The 16,357-nt window shown below is 35.3% G+C and overlaps 1 protein-coding gene across 3 annotated transcripts in view; it reads left to right on the top strand.

The window, feature by feature from the left end:
* Positions 1-16,357, top strand: part of FNBP1L (formin binding protein 1 like) — a 99,297-nt gene that overhangs the window by 54,642 nt on the left and 28,298 nt on the right. For all 3 annotated transcript variants that reach the window (XM_032361108.1, XM_032361107.1, XM_032361106.1), the window contains exons 3-5: positions 8,327-8,380; positions 9,619-9,766; positions 10,521-10,583. In XM_032361108.1, coding sequence (XP_032216999.1) covers positions 8,327-8,380; positions 9,619-9,766; positions 10,521-10,583 — 265 coding nt within the window. The remainder of the gene's footprint in view (positions 1-8,326; positions 8,381-9,618; positions 9,767-10,520; positions 10,584-16,357) is intronic.

Raw genomic sequence — 16,357 nt, 5'->3', positions numbered from 1 at the left:
TTAATTTTAGAACATTTTTGTCATTGTAAAAAAGAAACCGTTGTACCTGTCTGCAGTCATTCCCCATTTACCCCTCCCTCAAGCCCTGGCAACCACTAATCTATTTCTCTCTTTGTGTATTTGTCTGTTCTAATTAACTGAGTTTTTAATCTTTTTCTGTTGATATAGCAAGAGAAATAATTAATGTGTAGCACATAGATTTGCTCATGTTTGAATTAATAAAGTAATTCATCCACAAAAATGATTTTTGGTGGTGTTTCAGATAATCGTGAGTAAGAACCACAGGTAAAGGGTATTTAGTTAGACTTCCTTAATATGGCATAGAAGGGCCTCTGCTGCCTCCCATATACCTTTCCAGCCTGACTGATTACCATTGTTTGATTCACGGTTGGTGTTCAGCAACATGAACCGATTTATAGATCTTCATAAATGCTGTAATTTCTGTGCCTATGCTTATTAGATCTTCTCTATTTAGGCTCCTCCCAGGGCTTTCTGGTTGTCTAGTTCTTGTTCGTCTCTTCTCAGGGTATGTCAGGAAGTAAGAAATTTCAGACTTTCTCTTTTGGGGAAGCCCCTCCATAGAATCTTCTGTTCTTACTATATTATGTTATGTAAAAGTGTTTTATATATTTGGTTTCTCTAGGCTAGAGATCTCTGAACTTTTATTGCTTACCTATAAAAACTGAACCGTGCATGCATAATTTTTTTTTTAAAGATTTCATTTATTTATTAGAGAGAAAAGAGATCACAAGTAGGCAGAGAGGCAGGCAGAGAGAAAGAGAGAGGGAAGCAGGCTCCCGGCCAAGCATAGAGCCCGATGCGGGGCTCGATCCCAGGACCCTGAGATCATGACCTGAGCCGAAGGCAGAGGCTTTAACCCACTGAGCCACCCAGGCACCCCCTTTCCGTTCTTTCTTAAGATTTCACACATAAGCAAAATCATACGGCATTTGTCTTTGTCTTACTTATTTCATGTAGCATAATATTCTTTAAGTCCATCCATGTTGTCACAAATAGCAAGGTTTGATGCTTTTTTATGGCTGAGTAATATTCCTGTGTGAGTGTGTGTGGGGTGTGTGTGTGTGTGTGTGCGCGCGCATGCACGCACAGTCCACATCTTCTTTATACATTCGTATATCGATTGGCACTTAGGTTGCTTCCATATCTTGATTATTATAAATAATTCTGCAATAAATGTGGGTGTGCATACATATTCTTGAATTAGTATTTTCATTTTCTTTGGGTAAATATCCAGAAGTGGAATTACTGGATCATCTGATATTTCTATTTTGTAAAATTTGGAGGACCATCCACACTATTTTCCACAGTGGCTGCACCAGCAGGGCACATATGTGCCCTTTTCTCCATGTCCTCACCAACACTTGTTTCTTTTCCATTTTCTTTCTTTCTTTCTTTTTATTTTAAACATAAAATGTATTATTTGTTTCAGGAGTACAGGTCTGTGATTTATCAGTCTTACACAATTCACAGAGCTCACCAAAGCACATACCCTCCCCAGTGTCTGTCGCCAAGCCATCCCATCCCTCCCACCCGCCTCCACTCCAGCAACCCTCAGTTTAACACTTGTTTCTTTTTTGTTTTTTTTTTAAGATTTTATTTATTTATTTGACAGAGATCACAAATAGGCAGAGAGGCAGGCAGAGAGAGAGAGAGAGAGAGAGAGAGAAGCAGGCTTCCTGCTGAGCAGAGAGCCCAATGCGGGGCTCCATCCCAGGACCCTGGGATCACGACCTGAGCCGAAGGCAGAGGCTTTAACCCACTGAGCCACCCAGGTGCCTCTTAACACTTGCTTCTTGTCTTTTTGGTACTAGCCATTCTGGCAGGTACGAGGTGATTTGTCGGTGTTTTGATTTTCATTTCCTTGATGATTAGTGATGTTGATCATCTTTTCATGTGTTTGTTGGCCATCTGTGTCTTCTTTGGAAAAATGTCCGTTTAGATGCTCTGCCCATTTTTAATCAGATTGTTTGGTGGTTTTTTGGTGTTGAGTTGTATGAGTTCTTTATATATTTTAGATATGAACCTCTATTGGAGATATCATTTGTACATTTCTTCCATTTAGTATGTTGCCTTTTCATTTTGTTGATGGTTGTTTTTGTTGCCTTTGCCTGAGAAGACAGGCCCAAAAATGAAGTGCTAAGACCAATGTTCAAAAGTTTACTGCCTATGTTTTCTTTTAGGAGTTTTATGGTTTCAGATCATTAATCCTTTTTTTTTTTTTTTTTTTTAAAGATTCTATTTATTTGACAGAGATCACAAGTAGGCAGAGAGGCAGGCAGGGGGCTGAGCAGAGAACCCAGTGTGGGGCTCAATCCCAGGACCCTGGGATCATGACCTGAGCCCAAGGCAGAGGCTTTAACCCACTGAGCCACCCAGGCACCCTTCTTTAATTCATCTTAAGTTTATTTCTGTGTATGGTGCAAATAAGTCGTTCGCTTTCATTCTTTTGCACATAGCTGTCCATTTTTCCTAATAGCGTTTATTGAAGAGACTGGCTTTTCTGCATTGTATATTCTTGCCTTCTCTGTCAAGGATTCATTGACCATATAAACATAGGTTTATTTCTGGGCTCTCTTTCTGTTGTCTTAATCCATGTATCTAAGCATCTATGCTCTCTAACAGTACCATACTGTTTTGAGCACTATGGCTTTATGGTATATCTTGAAATCTGGGGTTGTGATATGTCCAGCTTTGTTTTTCAAGTTTGCTTTGGTTATTCAGGGTCTTCTTTGGTCCCATACAAATTTTAGGATTGTTTAGTTCTGGGAAAAATTGGTATTTTGATAGGGATTTCATTGAATGTGTAGATTGCTTTGGGTAATATGGTCATTTTAACAGTATTAGTTTTTTCAATCCATAAGCATGAAATATCTTTCCATTTATTTGTGTCATCTTTAATTCCATTAATCATCTTTTTATAATTTTCAGAATATAGATCTTTAACCTCTTTGATTAACTTTATTCCTAGGTATTTTACTTGTTTTGATGCAGTTATAAATAGGGTTAATTTCTCTTCCTGCTACTTTGTTATTAGTTTATAGAAATAACAGTATGCTAATTTTGTATCCTGCAACTTTACTGAATTCATTAATTCTTAGCTCATTTATAGTTTTTGGTAGGCTCTTTAGGGTATGGTTTTGTGTCATCTGTCAATAGTGACAGTTTTACTTATTCCTTACAAATATGGATGCTTTTTATTTCTTTTTCTTGTCCAATTACTGTGGCTAGAACTTCTAGTATTTGTTGAATAAAAGTGACAAAAGTGATCATCCTTGTCTTGTTCCTGATCTTAGAGGAGAAGCTGCTTTTCACCATTGAGTATGATGTTAGCTATGGGCTTATCATGTATGGGCTTTGTTATGTTGAGTAACACTCCCTATATCTCTACTTTGTTGAGCAATTTTATCCTGAATGGATGTTGAATTCTTTTCCTACATCTCTTGAGATTATCATATAATTTTTATCCTTTGTTGTGTTAATGTGATATATCAGTCTGATTGACTTATGAATATGAGCCATTCTTGTATCCCTGCTATCCCACTTAATTGTGTTGAATAATTTTTGAAAATTTATTGTTGAATGTAGTTGACTAATACCTTATTGAGGATTTTGCATTATGTTCATCGGGGATATTGACCTCTAATTTTCTTTTTTTTGTAGTGTCTTTGGTTTTGGTATCAGGGTAATGCTGGTTATGTAGAATGAATTTGGAAGCCTTTATTTAATTTTTTTTTCTCTAATTTTTTGGAATAGTTTGAGAAGGATGGATATTAATTCTTTTTTAAATGTTTGGTAAAATTCATGTGTGAAGCCATTTGCTCATACATACACTTTTTTTGTTACGAGTTTTTTTCGTTGTTTCTGAGTCAAGTTACTAGTTATTAATGTGTTCAAATTCTTTTTCTTCCTGATTCATTCTTGAAATATTGCTTTTTCTGGGAACTTGTCCTTACTTCTACATTGTCCAGTTTGTTGGTGTATACTTTTTCATAGTAGCCTCATAATCCATTTTATTTCTGTGGTGTTGGTTGTAACTTCCCTCCTCTTTCATTTCTGATTTTGAGTCCTCTCTTTTCTCCTTTCCTTTTTTTTTTTTTTAAAGATTTTATTTATTTATTTGACAGACAGATATCACAAGTAGACAGAGAGGCAGGCAGAGAGAGAGAGAGGAGAATGCAGGCTCCCTGCAGAGCAGAGTCCAACGTGGAGCTCGATCCCAGGACCCTGGGATCACGACCTGAGCCAAAGACAGAGGCTTTAACCCACTGAGCCACCCAGGCGCCCCCTTCTCTCTTTTTCTTGATGAGTCTGACTAAAGCTTTATTAATTGTTTATTTTTTTAAGAACCAGCTATTAGTTTTGATATTTTCTATTTTTTTAAGTCTCTATTTCATTTATTTCTGCTGTGATCTTTATTATTTCCTTCCTTCTTTTAACTTTGGGTTTTGTTCTTTTCTAGCTCTTTTAGATGTGAGGTTAGATTGTTTGAGATTTTTCTTTTATCACTATAAACTTTCCTCTTAAAGAACTGCTTTTGCTGTGTCTCAAGGGTTTTCAGTGTCAAGTTTACATTTTCATTTGTCTCAAAGTATTTTATTATTTTCTTTGATTTCTTTGTTGACTTATTGGTTACTTAGTTGCATATTGTTTAGCCTCCAGGTGTTTTGTTTTTTCCTTGTGATTGATTTTTCAGTTTCATACTGTTGTGGTTAGAAAATATGCTTGATACGATGTCAGTGTTTTTAAATTTATTGAGACTTGTTGTGTAGCCTAAATGTGATATCTCCTGGAGAATGTTCCATGTATACTTGAAAAGAATGTATTCTATTCTTTTTGGGTGGAATGCTGTATGTATCTGTTAAGTGCATCTGCTCTGATGTGTTGTTCAAAGCCAATGTTTCCTTGGAAATTTTGTGTATACAGGATGTATCCATTGATGTAAGAGTAGTGCTAAAGTCCCCTACTATTTACTGTATTACTGTCAATTTCTCCTTTTATGTCTATTAATGTTTGACTTATATATTTAGGTACTTCTGTGTTGGGTGCATAGATATTTATAGTTATTGTATTCTCTTGTTGGATTAATCTCTTTATCATTATGTAAGGGGCGTATTTGTCTCTTGTTAAAGCCTTTGTTTTAAAGCCTGTTTTATCTGGTACAAGTATTGCTACCTCAGCTTTTCTTGTTTTCATTTTCCTGGAATATCTTTTTCCATCTCTTTACTTCCAGTCTGTATGTATCTTTAGGTCGGAAATGAGCCTCTTGTAGGCAGCATATAGATAGGTCTTGTTTTTGTTTTTTTGGTTTTTTTTTTTAATCTATTCAGTCACCTTCTGTCTTTTGATTGGAGCATTTAGTTTATTTACATTTAAGATAATTACTGATATGTATATCCTGATTGCTGTTTTGTTAATAGTTTTCTGGTTGTTTTTGCAGTTCTTGGTTCTTTTTTTTTTTCTTGCTTTTTTCCTTTGTGATTTGATGACTTTTTTTAGTGTTTTGCTGGATTCTTTTTATTTTTTGTATTATGTGTTACTAGGTTTTGGTTTGTGGTTACAATGAGGTTCATGTATAACATGCTGTGTATACATGCTGTATATAACATGCTATGGTCACTTTAGTTACTAAAAGCGCTACATTCTTCCCCTCCCTTTGTTTTACGCATTTAACATATATATTTTACATCTTTTTATTTTGTGTATCCTTTAACTCATTATTGTAGGTAAAATTAATTTTACTACTTTTGTTTTTTAACCATCATACTACTTTTATGAGTGATCTACCATTTTTACCATATATTTGCTTTTACTAGTGAAATTTTTTCTTTCATAATTTTTTCTAGTTGTGGCCTTTTCTGCTCCAAGAAGTCCCTTAAACACTACTTGTAAAGTAGGCTTAGTAGTGATGGAGTCCTTTAACTTTGTTTGCCTGGGAAACTCTCTCTCCTGAATGAATTCTGAATTCTGAGTGATAACCTTACTGAGTAGAGTATTCTTGGTTATAGGGGTTTTTTTTTGTTTTGTTTTTTTTGGTTGTTGTTGTTGTTGTTTTTCTGTTTTTGGCACGTTGAATATATCATGCTGTGGGCTGCAGAGTTTCTACTGTATAGTCGAAACTATAGACTTAGGTGATTGTTTCCTTCTACATAATATTTACTTTTTTGTCTTGCTGCTTTAAGATTCTGTCTTTAATTTTTGACATTTTAATTATTATGTGCTTTAGGGTAGACCTCTTCAAGTTTATCTCCTTTGGGGCTTTCTTTCCTTCCTTGACCTGGATATCTGTTTTATTCCTCAAGTTAGGGAATTTTTCAGCTGTTCTTCAGATAAATTTTTTCCCTCTCTTTCTCTTTAACATCTGGTACCCCCAAAATGCAAATGTTGGTATGTTTGATGTTGCCCAAAGGTCACTTAATCTATTCTTTTATTTTAATTTATTTATTTATTTTTATAGGATTTATTTATTTATTTGAGAGAAAGAGAGAGAGAGAGTTAGTAAGAGAGGGAGAGGGACCAAGGAATAAAACCTCCAGCAGACTCCCCACTGAGTGTGGAATCCAATGCCAGGTCTGATCCCAGGACTGTGAGATCATGGCCTGAGCTGAAACCAAGAGTAGGATGCCTAACTGACTGAACTACCCAGGTGTCCTGATTGTGAGTTTTTTTATTAATTCGGTAAATATTAACCCTTCTCATTGTCTTGCCTGTTCTTTCCCCCATTGTTCAGGGTGTTAAGACTTTCTCTTGTCTATCATAGCACCCTTTGTTACTTTTATCATAGCATTTATTATGCTGTATATTGTAATTATTGGTATATGTTTATCTTCTTTCAATAGAGTATAAATATCTTGAGCATGGGTACTCTCTCATTTCTTAAGTTCCCAGTAGCTTGCACAGTGCCTAGCATATAGTAGATAAATATAGAATGGATAAGCTGAATTAAGTGGAATGAATCAATGATGATTTGAGAATAATTAAGACAATGATTCTTTTGAAGTATTTATTTGAAAGACCATAGGGCCATTTATTTTTTAAATGCCTACAGATTAAAGCAGTGTATTCTCATTATTTGTGTTGATGGATTAGTTTCTTTTTAAGTTTCCAGTTCATTGTATATTAATGCTTTTGTAAAATACAGTAAAAATTTAGTACTAGGAAAATGACATAAAAGGAGACATAAAAATAGGCACCAGTTTTTTTATTATTAGATTCAACAGCCAAATTTTTCTCACGTTCTGTACTTAGCTTTTTGTGGCTTTGTAACAAAGAGTCTGTACCTTTACTGTCCATTGACCATATTTTGAGAACTGTACAAAGCACTGGTAAATGCTTTACAAATGTTACCCACTTTAATTTTCATAACACCATAGTGTTTAGGTACTGTTATCGCCATTGATAGGAAACCAGGCAAGTAAATTACCTAAGGACACATAGATGGCTACACAAAACAATTAGGATTCAAACCCAAGTAGTCCATTCTGACTTTACAGTATATGTTCTAGTTTCCTCTGAGTTTGCAAAGGTAAGATAAGGTAGCATTTTAGGCTGAGACTGTGTAGAATGAACATGGATGCAGGCAAAGAAAGTTAAACAAGTATAAATATAATTAATTCGCTTAAAAAAGAGAATGTTGAGGATCATAAAAGCAGAGTTATGGAGGATGTTGTTCTTTTATCCTGTGAGTCGCATCTGTTCGCCTGTTACTCTTAGTTCATACTAAAATTCCTGATTTGCAAAACAAAATAGTGATGGTATTTCTTTGAAATACTTGTCTTTTTGCTCTGGCTCAGTTTAGTAGACTGAAATTTGTTTCTTCTATTCTTTGTACTTTGTTTATTCTCACCTCTATTATTTGACAGCGTAATCATCCAAATTATTATGATTACAGTCATACAAACACAGAAATAACATTTCTTTTTATAGGTATCAGTATTTCAAGAAAAAAGTATAGGGATCATTTGATGTTAATGGTAGTAGAGGATTATGTTGCTGTCTTGTTTTATGTCATTAAATTCTTGATATCATGAAATTATCAATTTTTAGAATATTTCAGTTTCAACAATAGTATTTTTTTTTTAACATATAATGTATTATTAGCCCCAGGGGTACAGGTCTGCAAATCGCCAGGCTTACATACTTCACAGCACTCACCATAGCATGTACCCTCCCCGGTGTCCATAACCCAACTACCCTCTCCTTACCTCCCTACCCCTAGCAACCTTCAGTTTGTTTTGTGAGATTAAGAGTCTCTTACGGTCAACAGTAGTATTTTTTATACATTAAAAAACTTTTTTTCTTCCTGTAGAAATCTGGTTAAGAAGTACTGTCCCAAACGTTCCTCCAAAGATGAAGAACCAAGGTAAATTATATACCTGTTTATTATTGCATATTAAAATAAAAAAACTTATATTTTTGTTATTTAGTAAAATAAATATGCTGGTAGCCCTTTATAATGATTTTTAAAAGTTGTAATTAAAAAAATCACATGTTCTTAAATAAGAAAGTATTTATTCTAATAAGAAAGAATATTTCATTGGGCTCAGTTTTCTGAAATAGTTGAAAGTATGGGTTTCCAAGTAAAATGTGGACTGGGACTGTACTTGAGTGATTTAGTTTTCAAAAGAAAAGGGTATTTTCCGCATACTTCATTTTGCAGTTGTTAGTTTGTCAGATTCTTGCTTTTACTCTTACAGGTATTAAAACAGTTTAGCTGGTTAGTTTAAAGGGATAACAAAAAGGAATAAGGTTTTCAGAGTAACCTTGGAACTCTTAATAAAAGTTTAGGAATTGCTAATGAGCTTTTTGGTAGTCTTAAACAGGGATATGTGGATGGTTGTAAAATATAGAAACAAAGAGACTAGACTTAAAACAACTTTGTGTATTATTGTTAGTTGTTAGGGTTCTTAAGTTTAGTGTTAATGGAGTATTATCTGAGTTACTTGCCTTCAGCTGAAAGAGTGTTCAGGCAGTGTATTTAGAATAGATCCGTACATGTTAATACAGCAATTCTCTTTGTTTCTCTCCTTCCCTCCACACACATTTTTTTACCCTTATTGCCCCTTCCTACCCCTCTTTGGTGCCAACCATAATGGCACTTTACTGCCATTCAGGATGTGGGCAGGCATACAAGCAGCTGTGTCCAGAGCTGATAGCAAAATTGTTCTGTAGATCAGCCATCGAGATGCATTTGAGTGGTATGATTGGCAGGTTCTGTCCTCGAGAGCAAGCACATCATCTCTGCAACAGGTTCAGCTGCCAGTCCTAGGAATCCCAGCTCATTCCCCAGCTCAGGCCAGTCAATTGACTACTTAAGAGATTCCAGTATGCCAAAAGAGCCTGCAGGTAGTATTCTTACTATTTTTTGACCCCCATATATCCCTTTATTTATAAATTAAGACTACTTGAAGATATACAAACATACAACTTGAGCTAAATATAGTATTCTTTTCATATAGAGTTAATTTGGAGCTACTAGCAGAGAGTTAGGTTGAGTATGTTAAAATTTGTCAAGTGTCAGGCTCAATCCATACCTCATGGAAAACATTTTTAAAGAAAAAAATACATAAATTTCACCATTTTTTAATATGTTTTTGTCAGGTTTACCTCGTGTATAGCCTTTTTTAACATCCTTAACGAGTTAAATGACTATGCAGGACAGCGAGAAGTAGTAGCAGAAGAAATGGCGCACAGAGTTTATGGTGAATTAATGAGATATGCTCATGATCTGAAAACTGAAAGAAAAATGGTAATTATTGTTTTCATTCAGTTATATAGTACATGAAATGTTTTCACATGATTACTTTGCTTTTTAAAGTAACATTCAGTATAAACTGGTTTGCTATTTCGGTTTCTTTTAACTAAAATTCTCTTAAGATACTCTTGCTAATTTGTGATCCTTTGGGTTTAAGACCAAGATTTGGTAACCTATAGCCCATGGGCCAAATCTAGCTTACTGGCTCTTTTTCTTAGTTCCTCATGAGCTAAGAATGGTTTGTAATATTTTGGATAGTTGAAAAGAAAGTCAAAAGAATATTTCATGGCATGTGAAAACTGTTTGAAATTCACATTTCATTGACTATAATTAAAGTGTTCCTGAAACACACCTACACTCATTTACTTATGTATTTCCTGTGGCTGCTTTTGTATTATATCAGAAAGGTTGAATATTTGTAACCAAGACCACATGGCTTGCAAAAACTTAAGATATTTATATGACCCTTTATAGAAAACATTTGTCAACCTCTATTCAAGACAAGTCCTATCTTTGTCTAGAGATTATATCTGTCTTATAGGATATACTTAAAGTATTCAGATAATACTCATTAAGTGCATTTTAGTGAGTTTTGCTTTACTAATAGTCTTTTCCTAGGTCTTGATAGAGTTATATAATTAGTACCTCAAAAAAATAAAGTGAAAAGTAAAGGTTTGGGGGAGTTTTTAGAATTTTAGTATTCAAATATAATTTTTTGTTTTATTTGTTTTTTGGTTATGATCTTCAGCATCTTCAAGAGGGACGGAAAGCTCAACAGTACCTTGACATGTGCTGGAAACAGATGGATAATGTAGGTTATAATGTTTTCATGCTTATAGTTTTGTAGACTACTTAGCCCCAAATTCTCCTATGCTTCACATCTTTTGAGTTTAGTATTTCTTGATGTATTTATTCTCTTTGACATTGGTGCAAAGAATGTGAAATCATTTTGTCATTTTTTTTTTCTATATGGCTTTGTATTGTACCAGTTCTGTAATCTTCAGATAACTTCAGATAACTCTAATAGTTTAGGAATATACTTTTTGATTTTGCAGTAGTTACTATAAAATATTGATAAGAGGGTAGGGGTAGTGGGAGTATTAATAGTGATGTATCTCAGAAGACCATTTGACAGAGACTTAGAATCTAGTTCTGTCTTTTGATTTCCTTAGCCTATGAAAGATGAAGACAGTGGACTAGATTATATGAAATGTTTCTTCCAGTTTAGTGATTCTGTAATAATGTAAATCTCCCTAGTACTGGGCTCCTGGTCATAGACCATCAAATGTTAGGAAAGAAAATATTTGGTAGTATTTATAGGTAAAATTGTAAAAGTGTAATAATTATTTATTATAAAAACTTTCCAAGGGTGGGGGCTCCCGGGTGGCTGAATTGGTTGAATGGCTGAGTCTTATTTTCAGCTCAGGTTGTGGTCTTGGGGTCCTGGGATCCAGCTTAGCAGAGAGCCTGCTTGAGAATTTCTGTCCCTCTCTCTTTGCCCCTCCCTGTGCTCACTCGCTCACGTGCATTCTCTCTCTCTCAAATAAAAAATATTTAAAAACAAAACAAAAAACAAAAAAAAAAAACCCCAGACTTCCAAAGGTGCTTGCTAGTGTGCTTTCTCTTAAATATTCTGGCATGCAGTCATTTGAAAAACAAGATGTCTGTAAGGAACATTGTTGTCTGCTTTCCTTAAAATTTTCTACCACATTATGTTCTATAGAATAAGACTAATATTCTTTCTGGGGGCACCTGCCTGAATCAGTTGAGCATCCGACTCTTGGTTTTGGCTCAGATCATGAGTTTCAGCTGTGTTGGGTTCCCTGCTGAATGCAGAGTCTGCTTCAGATTTTCCTTCTCTCTCCCTCTCCTCCTCTGCCCCTCCCTACTCTCACAGGCTCTGTTTCTTAATACATAAATAAAATCTTAAATATATTCTTTCTGAACTCTCAGGTTAGCAAGCAGCTAACTCTTTACTTGTTTACTTGCGTATTTTTTATTATGGACATTATTCCTTGAAAATTATGCCAAAAGGAGTTTTTCCCATGTTAAATTAATTTAGTTTGCGCTAAGGACTTTTAGATTTGAGATTTAAAAAACCTCATGTATATACATGTTTTTGGCCTTTTTTTCCTTTTTTTTTAAATCACAAATTCAGAGCTTGAAATCACGTATTCTTTTTTTTTTTTTTTTAAGATTTTATTTATTTATTTAACAGACAGAGATCACAAGTAGGCAGAGAGGCAGGCAGAGAGAGAGGAGGAAGCAGGCTCCCTGCTGAGCAGAGAGCCTGATGTGGGGCTTGATCCCAGGATCCCAGGACCGTAGGACCCTGGGATCGTGACCTAAGCCGAAGGCAGAGGCTTTAACCCACTGAGCCACCTAGGCGCCCTGAAATCATGTATTCTAAGAGTAAAGTTCTGCTATATAAATGTCATTGATATATGATTGTAGACACTTGTGCTAATTAAGAATTCTTATTTATATTAATAGTCCATTTCATTTTTGTTTTCATTCTAATTGGTTTTAACAAGACTCTTAGGGAGTGTACATTTATTAAATTTTAAATTACCTTACCTAGCATTCTTAGTATCTGCCACCTAATGAGTGTGGATGTATGTGTGTTTTCATTTACACATAATAACAGACTCCTACACTCATGAGTCATTGGTCCCTTTAAAAACTTGTGTTGGCACAAATTATTCCTGTTAATATGTGCTGACTTGTCTTTAGAATAGTTGGCAGTTACTAACCATAAGTTAGAGGGGTCATAAGAAAGAAGCATTGAAAAAAAAATGTGAGAATGATTTCCTTAAGGCATTAACAATACCATTAAAGGTGTGTTCAGCTCAACTTAAGTTTATTGAAGGTATCGTTGATGTGTACTAAGTCATGGTCAAAAAGTGAACAGTGGGGAAAAAACGCATAAGTGACATAGTCCTTGTTTTTGTCTAACCTGCAGTCTAGTGAGGGAGACAGACAAATATAATTTTTGTGGAATATGTAGAAGTATGTGCAGGATCTCATTTCTTAGTTCTGTATCTTCCTGTTTAATCAAGGAAATGAATTTGTGAAATTCCTAACATTTTTGAAATAATTGAGAGGAGATAAAGAAGTGGAAGAGACAGGCTGAGTAAGTGACGCATATTGAAAGTTGAGGAAAATATTTAAAAAGACAGTTACTAACCTTGGGATAATGAAAATAGGCCACACCGGCATTTAAGATGAGGGCAGAAGAGAGTAGCCTGCAAAGAAGATTTTGAAGGGATGATGAGAAATTACCAAGATAGAAGTATCAAAGATGCCAGGTCTGTCAGGTGGCTCAGGTAACAAAGCGTGCAAATTTGTTAAGAATAGAGCTCAGAAATGGAGCAGTTTCAGTGTTGTTCAGTAGCTCAGTGATATACTTAAGCTGCTTCTGCTTTCTCTGTCCACTTTTTATGTCTTGACTATGTTGGCTTTTTTCCTCAGGCTTGTCTCCTTATGGTCAACAACCAGCTTAAGCTGCCAGGCACCACATCCTCTCAGCTGCATGCGGAAGCAGGAAAAAGAGAGCATTTCTCTTTTAACTGTTCCTTTTTATTAGGGAGGGAAAACTTTGAGAAAATCCCCAGCAGACCTCCTAATGGGTACCTTTGACAGGATTAGATTACTTGACCATGCTCTAGCTGTGGGGAGGCTGGTAAAGCAAGTATCAGCTGTTGTCAGGCTTTACCCTGGGAGGTGGGCTCTTCTAAGAAGTGGTGGAGGAATAGAATTGGCTGCTGATCAGTCTGGCATGTAAAGGGTGGAAGGAAGGGGCGTCTTTTCTGGAGTGTATTCCTATATTCTATAATGATATCTTTCAGGGAAGGAGAATTTTTAATATTACTGTATTAGTATTTTTAATATTGTACTAGTGATTCTTTTGCTGTTGCACTGAAATTAATAGTTTCTTTTTCACAAATAATAAGATGACTAATACAAAAGTAATTTTGTATATAGTAGCTTCACATTGAAACAAAATTAGTAGCCTGTAGCCACTCAGTTTGAAAACAGTGTGAACTGAGTTTCAGAGAAGTAAATGTGGAAATTTATTTTTAATGTGGAAATTTAGTCTTAATAGGAAAGTGACATTCTGAATATTATGTGCATTCAGATATATTTATGTGCTTTGAATAAATTGTACATGTCTTATTTGGTATTTTTATACTAATCAAAATTGTACATTTAAAGAATTTGTAAAATTTTCTGTGCACATTTATTTATGTTAATTGTATAGGTGTGTCTGATTCTAGCTATATGACAATCTGAGCTAACTCAGAGACCTCTTGGCTACAAATACTTTGATATAATATCTAAAATATTTTTTATTGTATTTTAAGTTCTTAGAAGTAAGAGAAGAGAAAGGGAAATCTATTACTAACTGCTAGAAAAAGGGTAAACTAGAGGCCAGAGCAGTAGGTTTATGAGATACAGTGGCATTTGAAGAGTAAAGGCAGAGGTATTAGAGTGTGGTGGTTTATTGGACCTTGGTAAGGGTTTACGTTTTAATATACCGGGACAGAGATGATGTTTTAGCTCTATATGTTGTAGAGAGTTGGAACTGATAAACCTGTGTAAAATTTTGAACCTTCAAAGGACTGGCCCTTTAGTGAAAGATGAACTGTAAGAACTCTGCCCACTGGTCAAAGGAGACAGCAGAGAAATTTGTCTCTGTCTGAAGGTCAAAGGAGGAGAGGTGTCTTGTGAAAAATTTAGGCTTTGACCGTGTAGTTACGAGGTTCGGAACCCAGATTTGCCCCGTGTGTAGTTTTGTAATCCCCAAGATAAGAAATAGACATCTAACTTGTTCTAATGAGGTTGTTAGCTACATAGAAAATGTTGACATCCTCTGCTTTCTTCTGAGTGATTCTCAGAATACAGTAGCAAGGGATATGTTTTTCCAGGTAAGAAATTGAGGAGTCTCCTCTGGGGAATCTAACTAGCTTGAGAGGAAAGACTTACTTTTAACAATAGTAGGGTTTCTCCGAGGGAACTGACCGGCCATATCACCCTAGAGGAAGAGGCAATAATCCAAAAGCCCCATCTGTAGAAAACTTTAATTTAGCTTTTAAAATAAGAACAGAGAGGCACGGATTCTCAGACATTTAGAGAAAACAACTAATGTAAATAATAAAGACCAAAACTTTGGCATGGGGGTGCAGCTTTGAAGAAACAATAACTGTGAAAGAAAATAGAAAATAGCAAAAACAATCAAAACATTTGAAACACTATTAATATTCTGAAAGGGAATAGAGAAGATACTATATCTGTGAAATAGGAATAAGATGCTGTCAAAGAAGGAATACACACACAAAGAAGAACTTTAGGATAGTAGAAATGAAAAACACATTAGAAAAAAATAAAATTGAAGAAATCTCTCAAAGTAGAGCAGAATGATAGAAATTGAAAATACAAGAAAATTAGAGGGCTCATCCTATAGGTTCATTTTCAAGGTAATAAGCATTCTTTAAAAGAGAAAACACTGAAAATGGACAGACAAAAATAATTCAAGAAAATTTTCCCGGAATTGAAAGACACGAGTTTCCAGATTGAAAGGTTTTTCTAGGTGCTCAGCACAGTAAACTCAGAGCAAGACATATCTTCCTGAAATTTCAGAACCGTTACGAGAGAGAAGATGCTTACCAGCCTCCAGAATGGAAAACAAAACAAACATGTTTTATGCAGAGGATCAGGAATCAGAATGGGATCAGGAAGCCAGAAGATAGTGGATTAATTAGTACTTATACATTACTGAAGGAAGACAACTTCTGACAGCATCATACCCAGCCAGATTTTATCAGTTGAAAGTGATGGCAAAGGTTTTTTTGGCCATGGAGAAATTTGAAATGAAAATGATGAAAATGAAAATTACCTCCTGCAGATCCTTTAGGAAGCTGTTGCTGAATGTATTCTAGCAAAATAAGGAACCAGGAATGGGGAAGGTGTGGAATTGTCAAAAGGGGAGGTGAAAGGAATCGGCAATGATGGTGAAGGAATTTTTAAGGAAGCAGCTATGCAATAGGTCTAGTTTGGCTAAGTAGTCCAAATTTCAGTAGATCAAGGCCTTTGGAAGAGATTTCATTAAGAAAATAAAATGAAGGGCTCCTGGGTGGCTCAGTGGGTTAAGCCGCTGCCTTCGGCTCAGGTCATGATCCCAGGGTTCTGGGATCGAGTCCAGCATCGGGCTCTCTGTTCAGCAGGGAGCCTGCCTCTCTGCCTGCCTGTGATCTCTGTCTGTCAAATAAATAAATAAAATCTTTAAGAAAATAAAATGGATAGAATTCTGAATATGTTTGAATTAACTGAGGAGATTTTTAAAGAACTGTGCACACTACGGTGGAATTAGAAAAAAATATGTTGAAAACTAAGCAAAGATTAAAAAACTAAGTCCAGGAGTAAAAAAAAGGAAGTATGCCGGAAAGGAAATATGGTCCATATCACACAGCTCTGTTGTGAATAGCTTTTACAAAGTCATAGTCATTTGAATTAAGTGAAAATTTCAAAGGCCTGGTTCTGGGCTAACGGTATTCCTGGGACACCCTGAAGAAACAAATTGAAGCC

This window comes from Mustela erminea, chromosome 10 (genome assembly GCF_009829155.1).
Source record: "Mustela erminea isolate mMusErm1 chromosome 10, mMusErm1.Pri, whole genome shotgun sequence".
Classification (NCBI taxonomy): domain Eukaryota; kingdom Metazoa; phylum Chordata; class Mammalia; order Carnivora; family Mustelidae; genus Mustela; species Mustela erminea.
This window is presented reverse-complemented; position numbering and strand designations above follow the sequence as displayed.